The sequence below is a fragment of the Haemaphysalis longicornis genome, unplaced genomic scaffold, assembly GCF_048455015.1.
Source record: "Haemaphysalis longicornis isolate Haplotype H1 unplaced genomic scaffold, Haemaphysalis longicornis Haplotype H1 scaffold_10, whole genome shotgun sequence".
In the NCBI taxonomy this organism is placed as follows: domain Eukaryota; kingdom Metazoa; phylum Arthropoda; class Arachnida; order Ixodida; family Ixodidae; genus Haemaphysalis; species Haemaphysalis longicornis.
The window spans coordinates 33,479,622-33,501,932 of record NW_027526204.1 but is presented as its reverse complement, the minus strand read 5'-3'; the positions used below and the strand labels follow the sequence as shown (position 1 = coordinate 33,501,932).

At 44.7% G+C, this 22,311-nt stretch overlaps 1 protein-coding gene across 1 annotated transcript in view; it reads left to right on the top strand.

The window, feature by feature from the left end:
* Positions 1-3,614: 3,614 nt before the first annotated feature.
* LOC144158363 (uncharacterized) overlaps positions 3,615-22,311 on the top strand; it is an 83,462-nt gene continuing 64,765 nt past the window's right edge. The window contains exons 1-3 of the mRNA XM_077689214.1: positions 3,615-3,831; positions 7,753-7,954; positions 16,170-16,273. Of these exons, the coding sequence (XP_077545340.1) occupies positions 3,703-3,831; positions 7,753-7,954; positions 16,170-16,273 (435 nt within the window). The 5' untranslated portion in view covers positions 3,615-3,702. The remainder of the gene's footprint in view (positions 3,832-7,752; positions 7,955-16,169; positions 16,274-22,311) is intronic.

Genomic DNA, 22,311 nt, shown 5'->3' with positions numbered 1-22,311 from the left:
TACTGCACTTGATCACCCGTGAAAACAAAAACATTGTTATATTAAGAGATATTAACATTAACCTTTTAGATTTCGAGTCGTCACAATTTTCGGAATATAGCAGTTGTTTTCAGGGCCATGGGTTTGAATCACTCATTAATTTACCTACGCGTTGTGTGAGCAACGACAATGGCTCGGCAATTGATCATGCCCTTAGCAACGTTTTTTCCCCACCAGAAGCTTTCGTTGTTCGGAATACCATTACGGATCATTACCCTGTAGCTCTTCTTTTTAATCGTACAAAATGTGCCCAAAACACCCAATTCCTTAAATCCGTTTTCAACAGGCAACAATTCACTTGCCTCATTAACAACGCAGACTGGTCTCCAGTTATTGGCTCCAGGGATGCTCAAGTACCTTACAGTGAATTTTCTAATATTATCACGGAGCTCATAGGATCGTGCACCACATGTACGTTGAAAAAAAAAAGTAACTTTTCTCCTGTGAACTAGTGGCTTACTCAAGGATTGCTAACAAGTTTAAGAAAAAAGGACAATCTATATCGCAAAACAAAAAGGAAGCCATACAACCTTCAGTTGAAAGCCCGCTACAAAAAGTATTCCAACCTTCTAACAAACTTGCTAAAAAAGGCCAAGAGAAACTTCTACGAAAACAAAATTCTGCAGACTGGTAACAACACCGCTAAGCAGTGGCGTATATTAAATTCTTTCCTTAACAGCCAGTGCAAAACTGAGATCAGCGAAATACGCCTTGGTTCTAGAACGTGTTCTAATCCATCTGACATCGCAAATGCTTTCAGCACTTTCTTTTCTGAAACTTCTTCCTTATCAACATCAACGCACATAGTCAATAACATTGCACGCGCTTCGCATTCTTTCTTCTTGTACCCGGTAACGTCTATCGAAGTCCGCACAACAATCATTAATCTTAAAAATACCAGCCCCGGACACGATAAAATTCACGCAACTTGCATCAAAGAAAATGTAGATGCCATAAGTGATATCTTCACCCATGTAGTTAATCTTATTTTCAAATCTGGAGTATTTCCCCGTGAACTCAAAAAAAGTTTGATAATTCCGGTTTTCAAAAAAGGCGATAAGGCAATAATGAATAACTACCGCCCGATTTCAATCTTACCATTTTTCAGCAAAGTCATCGAAAAAATCGTAGAAAAACGTCTCTCATCATATCTAAATAAATTTAATTTGCTAACACCTAGGCAATTCGGTTTTAGGCCTGGTTTATCCACCAACCTTGCACTGATAGCTCTGACAGACTATATTAAACACGAAATTGACCAGGGCAAGTTTGTGGGGGGTATTTTCATCGATTTTTCCAAGGCGTTTGACACCATTAATCATGACATCTTGTTTTCGAAACTCTCCTTGTACGGTATTAACGGACCGCCGTTGCAACTATTACGAAGTTTCTTATTTAATCGTGAACAAATTATTAATATTTCTGGTACACTCTCTGACACTAAAACCACTAACGTAGGCGTTCCGCAAGGTTCCATTCTCGGCCCTCTTTTATTTTTATTATACATCAATGACCTTCCTACCTGCCTCAAATTGTCTAATTGCCTACTTTATGCTGATGATACCACCATCTACTCGTCACACTCATCTATTGACATCCTTACTACAAACCTCAACATCGATATTAGTAACATTTGCTCATGGTCTCAGAGCAATGGTCTATTAATCAATCCTTCCAAAACTAAATTTGTCGTATTTTCGTCTCGTTTGAAGACTCTAACTTCTGTTGCTCCTGTTTACATTAACTCTGATACTATCCCACCGTCTGATCAATGCTCATTTTTGGGGGTTGAACTTGACAGCTCCTTAAAATTTATTAACCACATAAACTCACTAAAAAAGAAGATGGCTTATGGGATCAGAGTATTAATTAAGGCAAGAAATTATTTCTGCCTGCCTACGCTTCTAACGCTTTACCATGCGTTTATTTACAGCCATATAAACTATTGCATTTCATCCTGGGGTTTAACTTACGATATTCATTTAATCCCTTTGAAGCGCATTCAAAACCAAGCCATTCGAATCATGACCTTTAGCTATTTCAACTCCCATGTCACTTCTTTATATCGGCACCTAGATCTCCTCCCGTTGGATAAACTTATTTTATATAATCTTGGAATGACCGCCCATAGATTTGTTACTGATAAGAGTGTGCTTTTTATAATCGGTAGAACTGATCTGACTAACCACAACATGACGCGATTTGCATCACAACATAATTTCTTACTCCCAAAAGTTAGAACAAACTATGGTAAACAGACAGTTGAATTTGCAACCATTAAATTATGGAATAACTTGCCTGTTAAAGCTAAAAATCAATTAAGTCTCTCATCTTACAAACAATCAATTCTTAAATTTATTCTCGAAGACCCCCACTTCTCATTTGATTAGTTCGCACGACTTCGATCTTTTTTTACTTTTTTTTTATGCTCACTTTTTTTTTCCTCTTCTAATTCTCACCATTTTTTTGCCTCTTTTGTCTTTGCACTTTTTTGTATAACTGAGACGTGTGCTTGCTTGCTTTGTGAACAAAGTTATTCTGTGTCAGTGTTGTGTAATGTTGCAATAATCCTCGCATAAATTCTTTTTTAAGTTCCTTCTGTTGCGATTGCTTGAACGTTATATTGTCATACTGTTCATTTACAAGAGGTCCCACCGCAGTGCCGCACTTCGGGACCTCTTTCTGTAATATCAATCACCATGCACTGTACCTTCGTTATCGATTACAATAAACTGAAACTGAAACTAAACTGAAAATGCCTGGGATTGGTGAAGCAGATGTTTGATCTGCCGTGCTGTCTGCGAATAGTGAAACATTCCCCTAGCCTATCCTTGGGTACTTCGCGTGCGCGACCAGCGGTAGCATACGACTCGAACAATGGACACATCTATTTCCGAATTGTGTGACTGTAGAGTCCTGTGATTGACCGGAAAGAAAAAAGAAAGTGAACCCGGGCGATTTGACTAGATCAACTGGGAGACCTTTATTTTTCATGTTTTTATCTCAGATGTTTTCTTTTCTCATAATCACACTGCTTTTAGTGAAATCAAATGGAAAAAGAACTGGTTAAGCCTGCTGATATTAGATCATGCTATGTTTAGATTAGTTTTATCTAGGGTTCAAGTACGGTTAGGTATAGGCTACGTTGGGACAGGCGCGGAACGACCTATAAACACTCTCCCAGGCAGACCACATGATGCATGTGCCACTTTGTGAGTGTGCAACAGTTTGGTGGGCTTCAGAGGAAGAACACACGGGGAATACAGCACATTACTTGGGGTCAACCCTCGAAGTTGTTGTGTTTGAAGCATTTGGTCAATCGAAGGCAGCCTCGCTACCTATACGCTCCACGTAGCGTTTCTGTGAACCACCTGCAGGATATACGTGACACAGATAACTCTGACTTGCAAAGAAAATATCCACGAGGAGTGCGCAGTGGTGCGCAGATTGCGCAGGAAAATTGCTCTTTCCAGTGCTTGAAGCTAACCAGTCGGAACGCACGTGAACTATGCGAAGAAGTCCGCGACATTTCTAAGAAAGGCTGTTGTGTTTTTGTTTGTGCTTCTATCTTCTCCAGAAGCACTTCTCAGAAAACTTAAGCCAAGGTGGCGGTCAAAGCCAGTGGACGCACTCGGACGACTCGGCACTTCGAAGCCTGTTCATATGACAATGAAGGCCTCCATCAAGGACGGCGTGATATACTCACCCTACCCGCGGTGCGATATTCCCCCGGTGTCTATCTACACTGCGGTGAAGACATGCCTGGAGAATAAACCGGAGAAGATTTCGGTGGTGAGTCATTTCCCGTAATATGGAACCCCACGGGTGTGGTCAAATCTCTCATTTTTTTTGTACACTGCTAGAGGCCTTCGGCGGCCGAAGCAAGAGCGGTAGGTTCAGAGGCTGCATTTGACCCATAAAGAAATGAAAACAAGTAGTAGTAACAAGAGCAACTAAAAAGCGGAGTAAAAATACAAAACAAGCATGTCCGCGCAGATGTTAAATATAGAACTGGGGAGGGGAGAGGAAAAAGTATTAACAAGGCGGTTGTGATAAAATCTCAAATATAAACAGGGAATGCACACGACAATCAAAAATATGACCCGACCGAGGTCAGCACATATTAACCGCATTACCTTTCACTCGGTGAGGTGGTCGATGAGCTGAGGAACATCGTCAGAAAAATTTATCCCGAAAGGCAATCGAATCATTTGAATACAAGAAAAGATAAAGTTTAAAGTTGTTTGTGGGCGCAGATATAGAAGCAATACTGAGAGCGTGATAATTACGTGTAGCTTTCTGAGGCAAAAGCTAGAGATAAGGTAACGGGTCAAGCAAAGGTTTTCAGATACAAAGATAGAGACATTACAGTCGTTTTTTTCTGCGGTTCTGTAATGGCACAATTTTCTTGGTTTTCATTAGGCATGTTCGTAAAGCACAGCAAGGATAACGGTTATGTAGGAACCGAAGGGAGAGCCGCCGAATTTGATCGTTTGTAAATGGCGTTTTGAGAAGGGCGGATCTCAGACAGTGCACACGTATTCTAGACCAGGTGGGATTGGGGCTTTATAGGCAATACCTTTGAAGTGAGGTGGCGTTTGTGTCTTAGCAGACTCAGGTTTTGTCGTGCTGATGCACAGGTTCTGTCAGTATGAGTTGACCAGGTTAAGTTAGTTGTGCAGGTATTGCTGAGGTATCTAAAGCTGTTAGCATGAGATATTTCAACCGCGTTTGTCTAGTAACTCTTAAGAACGGGCCCATTTTTTGGTCTGAATGGCAAGCGGATAGGTTTGAGTTATCCTAGCTATTGAAAATGAGTATAATGACTTAGGTAAGGGAGTGTGGTAGACGATACACACCCAGTGTTATGGAAAAAAGGAGGTTGTTTCCTCTTACAAAGGAACCGGTAAAACAAGAAAATAAAATGTGCCTTCACAGGAGCAATCGAATGTTTGTTGTGCAGCGATATGAACTTGCACATCGCTATCTATATTTCGTCGGTATGACACCGTTATAGGCATCAACGTTAGACACTGGATTTCACGCGCCGGAGCATTGTGTAAATCCACGGCCCCTTGCGTAAATCCATGGAGCATTGCGTGAAACCACAGCACCTTGAAAACCGTCCGTGCGAACGAAAGAAAACGGTTGTCAGCGAATCGTTTGGTGAACACACGATCCGCTGCAGCGGAAGGAGCAGCGGGCCGTGTCACGAGCGCGACATGCGCAAGTCGGCTTCTCCTCAGCTTACGCTTCGCGTCAACCGCGCGCCGTACACGTAGGCGCTGGCATCGAGGCGCCAACTGTCGGCGCTCATTAGCGCCATGATGCACTACTTCGCTTCGCCTCTCCAAGATGTCAGCACCATCTGAAAAGATGGATACAAGGCGCGTTTGTCGTCCTATTCGCGCGTCTGTTCATAGCGCAGTAGGGAGCGCGTTTCGTACCTACCGTTGTGGCGAAAGAGTTCCTGGCTCGAATCCCGGCACCGCCGTCGCGGCGTCAGTCGAAGTTTTTCTGGTGATGTCATTTCCGGGACGGATATGACATCATTTAGATCTTGGTGGGCCTCGGCATAAAACACTTTCGTGTTAAAGGGGCCCTGAAAGGCGGTTTGAGCCCACTAAATGAAGTAGCGCAATCGTTAGATATGGTCGTCAACGTCATCTGTGCCAAGTATTACTCTTTTACGTGCAGCGGAAAGCTCACAGTTTTGCTGCAAAATGTGTCGCTTTTTTCTCACCCTTCCCTTCGTGTTATTGGACGCCGCCATCTTCACATGTCTACATCATCAATTCCCAGATGTTCGTCATGAGCTAGACATCCTGCTATTGGGCGGCTTTTTACGCACTTCCGGCAAAGAGATGAGTCGTTTGCTCAGCGTCGGCTCGCTGGCTGATCTGCCAGCTGAGTGCCGGAGTGCTTGGACATTTTACGACAAACGAAACAAGTGTAAACAAACGCTTAACCGTTTGTATTGAATGCAACACGGCCATAACGCGACATGGATATTCTCTTACCTGAGTACGTTCCATAAAGAAAGCGTTGAAGCCCCATGTCACTTCTTTCGTGCTATCGCAGAGAACGCCCTCAGCCGAATGCCCGGGTTTGACGCATACATTTTATTCAACTTCAAAACAATCCAGAGATGCGTTTCGAACGAACACAACGTCATAACATGCGTTGCAAGTCTGAACCGCGATTGACAGACGATGGGTTTCCTCCTCCTGCCCGTCGTAAATTCGGCACTCTCCTCGCGCCTGGTTTGCGGGAACGAACAGCAAGTCACTTAACTCTGGCGCACAAGCCGAGATGGCTTTTAGCCACGTACACTGCACATACTCCATGCGATGTTGAGTCGTACGTCGCCCGAGAAAGATAATCCAGACCATGGGAAGCACTATCCACCCGCAGAAGCACAACGTCGCATTTCATCGCGAAACAAAGGCAACAAAGGCGTCCACAACACGCACACCATCGCCTCCTGTAATATCAAACGCATCTCGCACTTCCCAATGGGAGTGAGTGGTACGCCTGCAGTGCCCACATGTCGCGAGGTGGGGCCCCGAGCTGAACCGGGATCACGCAACCGTAACTGACTTCTGGAGCGGTTTGTGCCCTGTTGCCAAGGCAACCGATGATTGAGATTGTCAAAGTAATGGCGCTCGCTCCAGCGCTAGAAAGCACAGAGCCGCGCCGGAGCATGTTTTGCCAACGTTGCCGCTCTCCACCACGCGTCGCCCCAAGCTGAACTGGTCACATGATTGAAGCGTTTTGTGCACGGGTTCTGTGTCGATTTAAAATGTCTTTTTCACATGCCGCCGGCAGGAATTACCACCGCCGCAAAATGGGACCCGGCACCAGCGGGGCCACATCTGATACGGCGCTTTTTGGATAAACAGTGCGTGGTGCATGAAAGGGACCGAGCGCACGATCCTCCCCGAGCGGCTGCGAGTTCGCCTCCGATAAAAAGTCGCGTGCCGCCGATAGCAACTCCAGCAACGTACAGCGCGAAAGGGCATGGCCAGGCCGCCACACAAATGCAGCCAGATTTTTCGTTCGCTTTTCCAGCCTTGAGCGGAGTGCGGGATTCATGGTGTCAACAAAGCTTGCCCGTAGCAGACGGCAGTCTAGGAGCGCCTTAGCGGAAGTACGTCATCGCTGGGGAGCGCAGCATCATGGGAGGGAAGGCTCGCGCGCCGTCAAAAGCGAAAGGAGGAGGAAACGCGGCGCGACGATAATGCGCGGTTTTTGATTTACGATTTCTCAGCTAATACTTATCGCTTTAACAAAATTCTTGCGGGAGGAGATTGCTAATACATAAAAGAACGCGGATTTGTGCCAGCCAAATGATGCAGACTATTGACCACAGGTGAACCATCGCAATAGCATAGTGTACACAGACAGACCGGATAAGAAGTACGCAAAGAGAGAGAACTCGTTTGAAGGACGAAATGAGGAAATTGGGGTAATGGTGAAGAATGTTTTGGGATGACCCAGAACTGGAATGGCTCAAAGGTTGGGCGCGTGTGTGCGGGACCGGGGGGGGGGGGGTTCAGGCCTTTGTACAGCAGTTGCCGTGAACATGATGATTTCAAACTGAGAACACTAACAGTGCCGTTGATTTCCCTAATGTAATTTGATGTTTCATTCGAGGAATCCGTTACGAAGTTACGTCATGGACAGATTGATTGCTTACCTCAAATGCGCCAGGTGGACGATCACCTCTGTTTGACGCGACGGCAGTTTCTGGACCGGATACGGCGCTACGCAGTGGGTTTCCAGGCACGCGGCATCGGCCCAGGAGACACGGTCTGTGCCTATCTCAGCAACAGCGTGGAAAACTTCGTCGCAATGTACGGCGTTGCCTTCAGCGGTGCCACTGTCATGCTGGCCAAGACATCGCTTACTGAACGTAAGTGTTGAGACTATCTACCTTAAATACGTGTCACATACGAATGGCCCAATCTAATCCAAGGTCAGGTTATTTATGCTTAGTGAGCTTTGCGCCAAAGTGTGCTTTGCGCAAGTGTGCTGACACATGGGAAGTGGGGAAGGAGGGATTTAAAGAGAAAGAAAGAGTATTGAAAAGACAGGAATAGAGCTTGAGAAGCAAGAAAAGAAAAATTAAAGATAACTACTAAAAAAACACAGTAGGCGCTAGTAAAGCCTAAACTTAAATGGCAAACTAACCAAATAACAAATGAACAATGGTGCACAGTCTCTCTACAATCGTTCAGACAGGCCTGTGTCCTTTAAGAACCGAAGTAGCGCTTTTGTGGCCTTTTCGGAATGTTATGGGCTACGTCTGTGACACAGAACAGTTTGCGCAGTTAATGGCCGGTTGTAGAGTTTCCGGAAAGCGGTTGACAGGTGCAGTCTCTGCGTTGCAAACCGGACACAGTGACACAACAGGTTTTCTATTGTCTCGTCCTTGGCGCAGACATCACATGCAGGGCCGTCAGTCATGCTGATAGTGAATGAGTAAGCTTTAGTGAAAGCCACTCCAATCCACAGTCGGCACAGTAGGGTGGCATCTGAACGTGGCATGTTAATGGGTAAGTGGGGCTGCAGGTCAGGGTCGAGCAAGTACAGGCGGGGGTTTGAAAACTGCGGCGTATTCCAAACGGTCAGCGTGATTTCGCGGCGATGGAGCGCAGTGACCTTGCTGCATCATGCCGCGACAACGGGATGTCGGCCAATTGGGCCCTTTCATGGTCATGATGAGCCGCTTTGTCTGCACATTCATTCACATAAATGCCGCAGTGGCTAGGGAGCCATTGAATACACATAAGCAAACATATGTACACTCAGATATATATATATATATACATATACAATAAGAAAGTAGATACACACACACATTACATACACATACAACCAATAAAAATATTACAAATATTTGTTTAATGTACCTGAGCACTGTATACCCGGTGCAGTGGTAGGTAGTAATGCACATCTATAATATGGGAAAAAATTCCAGGTGGAAGAGCGAACAACCTGTGTAGTAAAACATACAGCCAGAGAAACAATAGGTTCATGTAACAGACTAAAAGAAATCCTTTTCGGTGAACAAAAAAAACATAAATGGGGTTATAGGAAATGTTTCGGAGAGAAATACATTTAAAAAATTATAGTTGGCCTCTGCATGGTCGTCAGAAATGTATTATAGTTATAAAGAAATGCCAATTTCTATGACGTGCTCTTTCCGTTATCGGGTGGAGATAATATTTTATTTTGCTCGCTAAATTATTTAAGAGACTTGGCATAGAGTACTACAGCCTGCGAAATCCATGGTTTGTACGTCAGAAAGGAATCATCCGAAGATTTTTATGTCTGATATTATACAGAAGTTCCGAAGGTGGTGTAAGGTTGGATAAAGTAAAAAAAAAACATCTGTTATTGTAACGGAAAACCTTTTTGTATTTCATCCGAAGATTGTTATTATATAAGCTCGACTTCTGAAAAAAGTTCTGCAGTGTGGGCGTAGTATGAAATGTTTGCAATACGGCGAAGCGCTTTCTTTTGCACTAAAAATAATTTAGTTATGTTTGCTTGAGATGTGGTGCCCCGTACAAGATGGCAGTACTTTAGGTGGAGGGTAAAAACGGCGTTATAGAAGCAGTTTTGTTTTGGTGGGGATAACATGTCGCAGTCTGTAAAGAATACCGCAAGCCATAGCCAAGCTTCCTCCTACGTGGTGAACGTGTGTATCCCAAAATAGATGTTCATTGAAGGTTACTCGCATGGTTTTGACTTCCTTTGCAGCCTCTACATTCTCAGATCCAAAGTATATATTCAAATTCGAAGTAACGTTTTTTTTGTGCAGTAGAATATACTGCAGCTTTGGTTTTTCTTATGTTTATTTCTAGGGAGTTTACCTCACACCACTTCAGCAAATTTGTAAGCGTCGTATTGGCTGAGTTCGAAAGTTAGTTCATGTCATCAGACTAAAAAAGGAGGCTGTCATCGTCAGCGTAGACAGCATAATGGGTACATTCACTAATATTGAATATATCATTTATAAAAATATTAAACAGAACAGGCCGGAGAATGCTACCTTGGAGAAGTCCCGCTGTTACGTTCCTGAACGAAGAATGTAGTTTATTTGATCCTGAAACTGTTTCCTGAACTTCAAAAAAGATTTTATAAGTTCTAGAGTAACGCCACGAAAACCGTAGTGTCCTCTCTGGTTAACATAATTTCATGGTTTACCCTGTCAAAAGCTTTCAACAAATCGATAAAAATGCCCAAAGTATTTTTGTTTGTTTTCGAATCCGGTAACTATGTGTTCTTTTTGAGTTAGCCAGGCGAGTTCTGTAGACATACCTCTTAGGAAGACAAATTGATTCGGTGATATAATGCAATGTTTTTCACAGAAGGACAAAATGCGGTTACAAATTATTTTTTCTAATCCTTTCGATATTACAGGCAATAAAGAAATAGGTATGTAATTTGAAAATTCATTTCTGTCTCCAGATTTAAACATTTTCGGAAAAGCACCCGTGGGTAAAGATAGGTTAAAAATATGGCAAAGCACGGGCAGCAACAGGTCAAGTGCAAATTTTAGCGGTTTTTTTTTGAAGGTCAATATCGCGCGCTGTGCTATTCTTTGGGGACATGTAGACTGAATAAATCTTAGAGGGAGTAGGTGGTTCAAAAAAGGCCGAGTAACTGTTTGGTGCACCCAAAAACTGTTTCGAACTGTTTCTATTAAGACCTGGCAATAAGGTTTTAAAATATGTATTGAAACTGTGCGCCAGCTTGACACCCTGTATCGTTCTATCACGGATTAATAATTCAAGTTTTTCAGCCTACCTGGACCCATGGTTTAGGAGCTTGTTTTATTTCACGCCATATGACGTGATTACGGGAGCTAGAAAAAAATATTCTCAAAGTAAGTTTTCTTCGCCTTCCGCAGGAACTTCGACACAAAATCCCGATACTTCTTAACAGTTTTGAAATAATCTGACTTGTTTGTTTTAATGAACTTCGAAAAAAGGGACGTTTTCTTTCTATGAATTTCATAGCACTGATTTTTTTAACCACGCTTTCTTTATGTTTTTAGTTGTTCGTACTGTCTTTAGATTAAAGCAGTTATGATGAACTTAAGACTATGCACAAACATGTCATAAACCTCGTCGGCACTGTTAAGTAGGAATACTGGGTTCCAGTTCATTCTTTCTATTTCCTTTCAGAACGTTTCTAGATTTTTGATGCTGGTGTCTTGCACACTGTGTGATTGCAGATCAGATTTTACTTTTCCGAGTGCTTCGTTGCGCTTATGAAACATGAATATGGAAAAATGATTGCTCAAGTCCGACATTATAGTCCCAGATACTATGCTATGAGACATTTTATTAGTCACAAACAAATCCAAAGGGGTCTCAGAGTGCTAGGTGATACGCTTAGGCAGCGTTATCACATTCTTGCACAAAAAGGAATCGGGAAACAAAAGCAAATATCGAGATAATTTTCGAGATAAATCTCAAGATAAATCTCGAGACTATGGACAAACGTGTCATAAACCTCATCGGAACTGTTTAGTCGGAATACTGGGTTCCAGTTCATTATTTCTATTTTCTTGCGGAACGTTTCTAGATTTTTGATGCTGGTGTCTTGCACACTGTGTGATTGCAGATCAAATTTTACTTTTCCGAGTGCTTCGTTGCGCTTATGAAACATGAATATGGAAAAATGATTGCTCAAGTCCGACAGTATAGTCCGAGATACTATGCTATCAGACATTTTATTAATCACAAACAAGTCCAAAAGGGTCTCAGAGTGCTAGGTGATACGCTTTGGCAGCGTTATCACATTCTTGCACAAGAAGGAATCGGGAAACAAAAGCAAATCTCGAGATAATTTTGTGCACTGGAACAGATCAATATTGCAGTCACCACCTATTACTATATCTACGTTGTTCAGAAACATAAAAGAAAGCAGCTTTTCCAGAAAAAATTAAATTCACCTGTTTTCCCATCGGGTGTACGGTAAAGAACCGACAAACTTAACCTTTGCATTGTATCGTCAAAACTTCGAAATCTGATGTTATAGTTGAAACATCTGCTAGCATGCTGCAATGCAGCTCATTCGATACCAGCTGGATGACACCCCCACCACGTCGAGGTGATCTATTCAAGTAAAAACTATTCAAGCCAGCAGGCAGATGGCACACTTCGTCTTGACAGGCGTACCAAGTTTCGGTGAGCATTACTACTTCGAAATTAAAGCGAAACTCGTTCAGAAAAATGCTAAGATCGTAATTTTTACTGCGGGCAGACTGCGTGCAGGAAGGAAAGATAGCGACCATCACTAGGACACTTGATATCGGCAGGCGGTGCTGTCGGCGAAGAAAACTCACGTACGTATTAAAGCTACGTTATCTGAGAGGAATGGACGGGAGTGGTGGTATCGCGCATCTTCCCCAGGTCTGCTTCACAAGTGGTTTCAATGGCCCTTGAAGATTCCGTTTTCCGAGAGAAGACCTTGCCGTATATTGACCATGCGAAGCGCCAGTTCAGTTCTGTTTTCTAAGCAATTGTCATTCCCAACATTTTCTTTATTTTCAGGCGGAGGTGTTCATTTACATGTACTGGCTGCTTCGATGCAAATTCTCAGACGTCCGTCTTAAATCTTGCCCTCTGTGCCTTACGAATGACAGCGTCACTTTTGCTGTCTTTGAAAGAAGACAACAATGTTCGGGTCTGCAGAAACATGGCGTACTGGAACACGGGGGCAGATTTCGACACCCGGTTTGGTTATCGGCTCCCCGATCGCCTCTCCAACCTTGCCAAGCACTTCGATCAAACTTTCTTTGTCGTTCTGGGGAACGCCCTTAATTTCCGCAGCTCTCTTTCGCGAGTGCCGATCCTGGGAAGTGATCCGCCACGAATATTCATGCACCCTCGCCTCCAAAGCTGCGAGCTCGAGCGCCAAGGCCTCGTGCGAAGCCCTCAGATTGGCGTTTTCCTTTTACATGTGAAGCATCTCATGCTCGGGGCTGTATCCCTCCCTCCCTTGTCGTCGTTGTCCGTCGTCCGCACTCTACTGCGCATGCGCGTCTCTTCAGCCCCGTCAGCGTTTGGGCTGACGTCAGCGCAGTCCACTAAAAAAAAATAGGTGGCGCCCGGTTTCGATCACACGCTCTCGCCGCAACGGGAGGTACGTGGCGCTCTTCCAACTGCGCTACAAACCAAGACGGGAGCAAGTGCTACGAACGCGCCTTATGTCCTTCACTCATTCAAACTACGTCAAGAAGCTACTGATACAACGAAGGCACACGAAGCTGAACGTCAACGAAAACGACGAACTGAAAACTAATGAGAACTTCAGTCGACCCCATGGCTGCTTCGCATACTACTCAGGGTTCCCCTACAGGAAGATGGTGTAATTTTTTTTATATTACTACACTCCTTTTTCATAGCATCGTATTCCTTGCTGATGAATTATACGCTGTTTTTCAGCGCTCTGATTTAGTTTCGTAGTTCACGCTTAAGATCAGCAAGTTCAGTACCCATTTTCAACACCTCCGGCACACAGCACACTGTATAAAAAATTAGGCAATATTCTGGCAGCAGTGGCAGATACAAGAAGAATTGTAAAAAAATACAGCAAGCCAAACCTGCAAAGTAGATGGGCAGAGAATAAATGTCCGCTACTTCCGCTGCCCCCGCTGCCAACACTGCGATGGTGGCTGCGCTGTCCTTTTTACGGGTGCCAGAAGTGAACCAAACACCACGTGATGCGCAGAGGAAAGCCGCAGAAGCAGGAGCACATCAGCAGGCTTCTGATGGGGGGTCCCGGAACGTTTCCAGAGGCGAGTGAGTTTCAAGCTGCAATAAACAGGCAGAGAATAAACGTCCGCTGCTTTAGCTGCTCCCGGTGCCATACTCGCGCAGTGAAACCGGATTGAGTCTCGTCGACCCCGCTTCGAAGGCAGGCGCCGTGAAATATTACCGCAGTTGTTTCACGCTTCCGTCGTCGAGTGGAATCCGCCACGAAGGCAGGGGGCGTGTAAGTGTCGTACTCGCGACACGCTGGAAAACCTGCTGGGAATACACGAGCAGACGATACATCTGACGATCTGGCAGACGATCACCACACGCCAACAACGGATCAAACGAGATCGCTTTCCTGGAAAGCGTATCGCAATGTTGTTGCTGCAGCCATCGTGCGCTGAAAGGGCACAGCAAGTCATTGTAGTCTTGTCGCACGCTGCCGTCGTCATGTCCAATCCTCCACATAGGTAGACGTCGTGGAATGTTATCGTTCTCATCGTGTGATTGTCACACTCGCGCGTTGAAGGCGCATCACAATGCGGCATAACGTAGTCGTCGCGTCGATCCCACCACGGAGGCAGCTGACTGAAAGGTACGGCATTTTCTCGACGCGAGCCTTCACGGCTGGGTCTACGTGAGACGATACGCAGACAGGGTACGGGCACGCCAAGGAAGCTGTGCGGCGCACTGCGCTTAACTGTTCAGCTGCAAACCACTGCCCCATCAACAACCAAAAAGTAGCCCCTACAGGAAAAAATCGGGCCTCCAAAAGTAAAAAAAAAACATACAAAAAGCTTCGACATTTTGAAGAGCCTGCAAAAAAAGGCAGGTCGGCGGTGCTAAGTTCAGTTAAGGGGAGAAATTACGGCGCGATACAGGCTACTGCAAAACTTTAGCCAGTAACAAGTAGCAAGCCGCGCATCAATGACTTTTTCCCCTTCTACAAGGTAGCGTTTCCTTTTTTCTCCGTCGTATTGGCATTCACCGGTGTTACCACTCACCACGGGACTACCAACCTAAGTCAAGGAGAAGACGTCCAGGAAAGGCCCGGCCTCGAGCCCGTTACCTTCCACCACAATTAAGACTTCGATTCTCCTCGAGACAATTCCTCACAAGAAAGTTTTTCTGTCTCTTTCTCTACCACTCTATGCCCACGTGGCGTTTACTTGACTGGCTTGTTTTGAAATCCACAGCGCAAACAAGAAACGAGAACGAAAGGGAGAGCACGACGCGCAGGCGCTGACTAACAACTGTGGTTTATTGTTGCGACGTCTGGTATTTAAATACAGCAGAAATCAAGGCAACAAAGAAATCGACACGTAGCACGTGAGAACAAAATAACAAATCCGCCACGACATCATTACCGTCATGTGCTTACACACTGTCTAGACAGGCGATTTCTTTTGCTCACAGAGGGACAGAAGGGACACTTACACACTATTCGTAGATGACCGCTTTTGCACTTTTTCAGGTTGTAACTGTGTTCCTTTAGCCTGTTGTTTAGGAATGCATTGTAGAGACTGTGCTGTGTGCGAGCCTATCCTCAATAGTACCGCAATATTGTATAAAAAAGCATAAATTGACAAGGGAAATTTTTCAGGCTCATGAAATAGCAAACAAAGAAAAGTGTGTAAGTGTCCCTTCTGTCGCTGTCTAGACAGTGTGTAACTCTAGACACCTATGTAGAGACCTGTCTAGACAGTGTGAGTGTGCAAGCACATGAGGGTAATGGTGTCGTGGCGGATTTGTTATTTTGTTCTCACGTGCTACGTGTCGATTTCTTTGTTGCCTTGATTTCTGTAGTATTTATATACCAGACGTCGCAGCAACAAATCACAGTTGTTAGTCCGCGCCTGTGTGTCGTGCTCTCACTTTCGTCCTTGTTTCTTGTTTACGCTGTGGATTTCAAGGCTATGGAACAACAACTTGCCCAAGCATCAACATTCACCTGACTGAGCCGTATTATTTCTCGAGCCGCTGTATTGTGTTTCTGGTGGTGCCACCGATATCCGCTGAGAATTGCGACTAAGAGAAGAGCTGCTCACTGTTTCCAGAAACCCCCACTTTTTTTTTTGAAACGACGAAACTTCATAATTACCTTCACATTTGTGCTTACGGGTATCCTCCTCTATTTGGAGCCCATGAATAATATAAACATATCCACTTTATTCTCCAGCATTGTTGGACCCTAAGGTCTACGCGCATACGCTTTGACAGCGGTTCAGCAGGGCGCTGCTAGCCGTGTAACGGTTCAGCAGGCGTGTTTGACAGTTGCTCTTTTTTGCACAAATAAAAAAATTATCATCTGGAGAGCCAACACGTTTTTCACGGGTCTTTTCTACCAAGCAGAGGAGCTGTACTACCAAATGAAGGATGGGGACGCCACACACGTTCTCACGGAAGCTCAGTACGCCGAGAAGGTCCTGAAAGTCCACGCTCGTCTGCGCCTACAGGTAACCAAAAGGGCTGCTATTCTTGTCCGCCAGGCTGCGCGTATGGTCGAAACAATGCGTGAGGTGCAAGCGGGAGTGTTTATAGGAGGATACAAGGTTCGATACAGCTGAGGATGCGGAAGGGCGGGACCTCATGTGTAGGATTTGTGTAATAGAGTCGCGGCTCGACCGGCTAGAGGTGCAGAAGGAGCAACTGAAGGTACAGGTTGACGGGTTAGTGGAGGAGCTGAAAACCGAAGGGCAACAGCGGGAGGTGCTAGAAGACAAGCTAGCGCAAGTAGAAAGTGTGCGTGTGCCGAGGCATAGCATTCCGGAAAGCGATGGCGTACGCCACGGGCCAAGCGCACCGAGTGTGCCTGTCTCCGAGGCGGGAAGACAAGGGGAGGCCAGGGCCGCCGAGCATGAGGCAGCGGGCGGACACGACAGCGCTGGTCACGGAGAGGGGCTTAACGCTGTCGTGGAAGAAGGGAAGGGGTCGCTGCCGGGTAAGAGCTACGCAGAGGCCATCAGCACAAAAGCCCCGGCGGCAAATACACCTGCACAGCTAAAAGAACCAAAGGAGCGGCGAGCCACCGTTGTGGGTGACTCGAACATCCGCAGGGCAGAGCTGGTGATTACAAAGAGGGTAGGGGAGCACCAGAGATTTAAGGCTAGCACGCTCCCTGGAAAGATGGTTAACGTAATGATGGCGAAGGCGGAAGAGCAGGTGTGGGACACAATGATAGACAAGCACCTAGTGGTGATAATGGAGGAGTAAACGACGTGTTTCAAGGAAGGGGACGAGGCATAGCGAAGCAGGTGGCGAAGGGGGTCAGTGAACTCAGGGCGATTTCGGACGACGTCCAGATCGCGGTCTGTACGGCACCGGATGTTGAGGGTAGAGGAGGCCACGTAGTGGTAGAAGAGAACCGGGAAATTTGGACGTTCGCTAAAGCAATGAATTTTGAACTGGGAAGTGCACCATGCGGGCCGGGGCCAGGCGTTTGTTAGGGACGCAGCACATGTCACTGAGCGCGTAGCGGAGCAGATGGGGAGGCGACTAGATGCGCGGGCGGAAATTGTTTTAGGGGGGCCAAGAGCACCCCGGAAGCTGGACTAAATAACAGGCCCAGTGAAAATGCGGCAGGGGCAAGCGATTGCGATCCAGGTCAAAGGTACAGCGCAAAGGAAAGTGCCTAAGTTAGCACACAGGTTGCACAAAAGTTTAGAAAGGAACATGAGGTAGCAATGCAGGCGAGCGAAGACGCAAGCGACGACCCCCCGGTGGCCGACGCTTACCCCAACTTCGGAAAAGAATTAGCCGAAAGCAAAAGCGAGGAGTGGCTAAGATTAACTACATAAACATGCCCGGGGGCAGATCACAGGAGAAATGGTTAGAGGTTCGCAGTCAACTTTAAAAAAAAAACCGAAGTATAGGCCTTTACAGAAACTTTTCTGCGAGATTTAGAAGAGCCCCAAGTAGTGCATGAATATATATCGCAAGGCTGTAACAGAATCGGGGTGGAGTCGGCATGCTTATTCAACAGGGAGCCAGTTGGCACAGAGTAAACGAAAACTGCGAAGAGCGTATGTGGGTGAAGGGCACGATAGCGGGAAGAGAAACGCTGTTTGGAGTCGCCTATCTGTGGTCAAAGGATGATAGTGAGGTTAGAGAAAAGAATGAAGAACTGGTAGGCTGCATTAAGCGGGACCTATATCAGTTAAGACAATCGGGAGAGGTGATTCTAGTGGGAGACATAAATGCCTACATTGAGGACATGGACGGATACACAGGCCGCAATTGCAAACTCGTACTAGTTATGTGTGAAGAACATGATCTCATTGTGGTAAACAGTGAGAATAAATGTGAGAGACAAATTACTTGTGAACGAGGGGGAAAGCAGTCCAGTATAGACTACAACCTCCTTTCAGAAGGAGTGTATGAACGTTTCACTCTAATGGAAATATATGAAATAGGTGCCCACAGCTTAGGAAGTGACCATAAATGGATAACTTTGACTTTTGGAAAAATGGAAGGTAAAAACCCAAAAACGGTGGTTCACACCTTGAAATTAAACCACCAGCAAATGGCTGACATTGCCAAAAGCCTGGAGACGGAAATCGAGAGACAACCTACGAAAGATTGGGAATACAGCGAACTGATTGGTTTCATTCAAGGAAAGATAGGGAATGCGAAAGAACAGAACTACTGGAAAGGAAAAAGAAAGCCTAGAAGCTGGTGGAACAAGAAAATCAAGGAAACTAGAACACAAAGACAGCAAGCATCGAGTGAGCGCAGGGAGGCCAAATGAGTGGGAATGCAAGCAGAGGAAATAACTTTGAAATGGAATTGGTGCTGCCTAAAGGAGGACAAAAAAACTTCTACAGCAAAAACTGAAACGAGAAAGAGAGCGATGGGTCTCGAATATACAAGCAAATGATAAAGATGCGCCAAAAAAGTTTTGGAACCATGTAAAGGAGCTAAGGAAAAATACCGAAGAAGCACAACTTCATGTAATAAACGGTGAAGGCCAGGTACTAAAAGGGGAATAGGCGATAGTTCACATACGCTCAATGATACAAGAGAAGGTCAGAAGAACGGAGAGAGGACTACAGGATATAGAGAGTGCGGCAACTCAGATGCGTACAGATAGAGAGCTATAGTTGGAGAATCTAAACTGTAAAAAAGCCGAAGAAAATGTTCCAGCTAATACGGCAACATTGACGGATGAAATTCCTATACGGCTGATCAACCTACTGGGCCCAAAAAGCAAGGCACAACTTATTCGAGCAATAGAAAAAGTGATAAAAACTAAGCAAGTACCGTACCAATGGCGTTAGAGCTGGATGAAGATGATATATAAAGGTAAAGGAAACAGAAATGATGCCAGCTCGTACAGGCCTATTACAGTTACCTCAGTGGCATACAGGCTGGCAATGCAAGCCATAAAAGCGGAGCTACAAACGTGGATAGAGGGGAACGGCATACTGGGAGAACTACAAAATGGATTCAGACAAGACAGGCGCTTAAATGACAATTGATTTCTCGTAACCCAATGCATAGAGGTGTCAATGGCTCAGAAACGACCACTATGAATAGCATTTTTTGATATAAAGGGAGCCTCCGACAGTGTAGATAGAAAACTTCTATGGAGCATGCTTGAGCGGGAGAGATTAGGGCAGGACTTCATACAGCTGTTGCAGGGAATTTACAATGAGAGCGAAGTGCAAATTACCTGGGAGGAAAAAAATTGCACGGAATCGGTAGTAACAAATAGAGGCTTAAGCAGGATTGTCCTCTGTCGCCATTGCTGTTCCTACTGTACATGGTAAGACTGGACAGAAAACTTGAAGGCAGTAAAATAGGTTTGAGTCTGTGTTATAGCCGCAAAAGACAGGAAGTGTAACAACATATACCGGGACTGATATATGCAGATGACATAGTACAAACAGTGTCTGCAACAGATAGCAAACAGATAGCAAACAGTGTCTGCAACAGCTCACAGATATATGCGGGGAAGAAGCCACTGAACTGGGGTTAGAGTTTGGCGCAGAAAAGACGGGAGTTCTGGTTTTTAATGACGACGCCCGTAACGAAACGGTATTCGTTCAAAAAGCAACAATACCGCGGGTAACAGAATACAGATATCTGGGCGTATGGATAAACGAAGGTCAGGCGTATCTAAAAACTCATGAGGAGCATTTAAGAATGAAAGGCAAAAGAAACGCCCTTTTCATGAAGCATAGAGCACTGTCACGGATATAACAGATATGAAGTTGTGAGAGGAATCTGGAAGGGAGTAAAGGTATCAGCACTCACCTTTTCAAACGCAGTAGTGTGTGTCAAATCAGAGGTTCAATTTAGAGGTTCAGAGGCTAGAAGTAAATCACAGGGCGGTAGGTCGATTGGAATTAGGAGCACACAGTTAAACAACAAATGCGGCAGTGCAGGGAGCCATGGGATGGGCTTCCTTGGAAGTGAAAGAAGGACAGAGAAAAATATGTTTTGAAGAGCGACTTAGAAATATTGATGACCAGAGATTGGCGGCCAAAGTGGTACGGTATCTTTACATGAAAAGCGTGGACATGGACATACGACCAAGGCCGCTGTGCAACGCCACCCCGTTACAAAGACGAAGCCACTAAGCATCATCGTCATCATAATCATCATCATCATGCAAGAACTGGCCGCAATCACGTATAGTGGGAAGACGCACTAGTTCTTTTTATCTCCCGTGAAACTCCGACATAGTTGCATGAGAAACTGTACGGTTATTTTGCAGAAGATACATTGTAAATCTCGGTTCTTCTTTCTGGGCGAGTAGCTTACTATGGTGAAACTGACGCGCACGGCATACTAGTACTGTATCTTGGGAATTCCGTTTCTTTTTCACTGAGATGATTACCAACGCTTTTGGCTAACCTGACCTTTATACATCGGTAGCTTTGTTTTCACCGGCAGCACCAATTTTATTCCTTATCTACATCAAGGACTCTCCCATGGGCATTTACTCATCCGTTCAAATAAGGCTTTTCGCATATGACTGCGTCGTGTACACAAGAGTAAATCGAACTGAGGACCAGATTAACCTAAAAGGCTCATTAACAAAAATTCAAGCTTGGTGTTCCCAGTAAGGAATGACATTGAACGCAAGAAAAACCGTAGCCATAACTTGCACTAATAAGAAAAAACCATTCAACTTTGCTTATACATTAGACAATTTTGAAATTACTAAAAGCGATCAAGTTAACTATTTGGGAGTTACATTAACATTCAACTTTAATTGGGAACCACATATAACTGCTATTTGTTCGAATGCGCAAGGTAAGCTGCGTTTCCTAAAAATAAAACTCTGTAACACTCCCCCTTCAGTAAAGGAAAGCGGCTATAAGACCCTAATGAGAGCAGCACTAGAATACGCAGATATAATTAGAAGTCAATATCAAAAATTTCTCATTAATAAAATTGCGCGAGTGAAAAATTTAGCAGTTCGATTTGTGTTTTCAGACTACACCAGGTATACCAGTGTTACTAATCTGCGTAAAAGAGCCGAACTTCATTGTCTTTCCCAAGGGAGAATACACGCTAAACTTAAATTCTTGTATCTTCTTTTTCATGGGAATTATACAATATCCAGATCAGACCGTCTTGAGCCTTTCAGGCATTCCATGAGAACTAACCACAATAAGACAATACGACTGCCCAAAAATCACAACAACATTCACAAAAACTCTGTTTTTCCGTTATCAATTGCATATTGGAATCAACTTCCATCAATTGCAGTGAACAGTGACGCAATAGAATTCTGAATTGAAAAGATTAAAGATATTGTTCTCTCTAACTATTGATAAGTTTTGAACAATAGATGCAAATGTATACGAATAGGGGATTTTGTGTAAGCAATTTGTTTCCCTTGGATAGGATTTCACTTTTCCGCATGATTCTGAACTTTGCATTCTCACACTGTTGTTTTACACTACTGGGAATTGAATAGTTTTCTTCTTTTCTTGGATTGTGTCTGTGCCTTCCTGAACGTGACACCGAATTGTCTGTATACCCCGTGTACCACACACTAAACTTTTTTACGCCCTTTTGGCTAAAAAAGGTGTAAAATAATTGAAAAAAGGGTGTTGGGAGGCCCTCACACCCTTTTTCTTGAATCTCCGCACCCTTTTTCGTAGCTCTCTACCCTTTTTGCGTGAAAAAAAGGGTGTTGACCAACCTCAACACCCTGTTTTTAAGAAGGGTGTTGAAAGGGTGTGGGAAAGGTGTTCAGCTCTTCATTGATTGAGGCCATGCATGCAATATAATTTCAAAAAGACATCCCATTGCACCATCCTCCCAACCTCGTCAGAAATGTTCAAAAGAAAAAAAAAAGCTGCCAAATTCAATAAAAAGCATCGGCAGCACCGACGTTGAAACAGGAAAAAATATCAGCCCTTGCTTGTTACGACTTCGACAGAATAACACTCCCCCTCCCACTTTTTGTTTTCTACAGCCTTGCACGGAGCACAGCACAGCCTTGAACTGTGACATCTGTATCATCATTCCGTCGTTC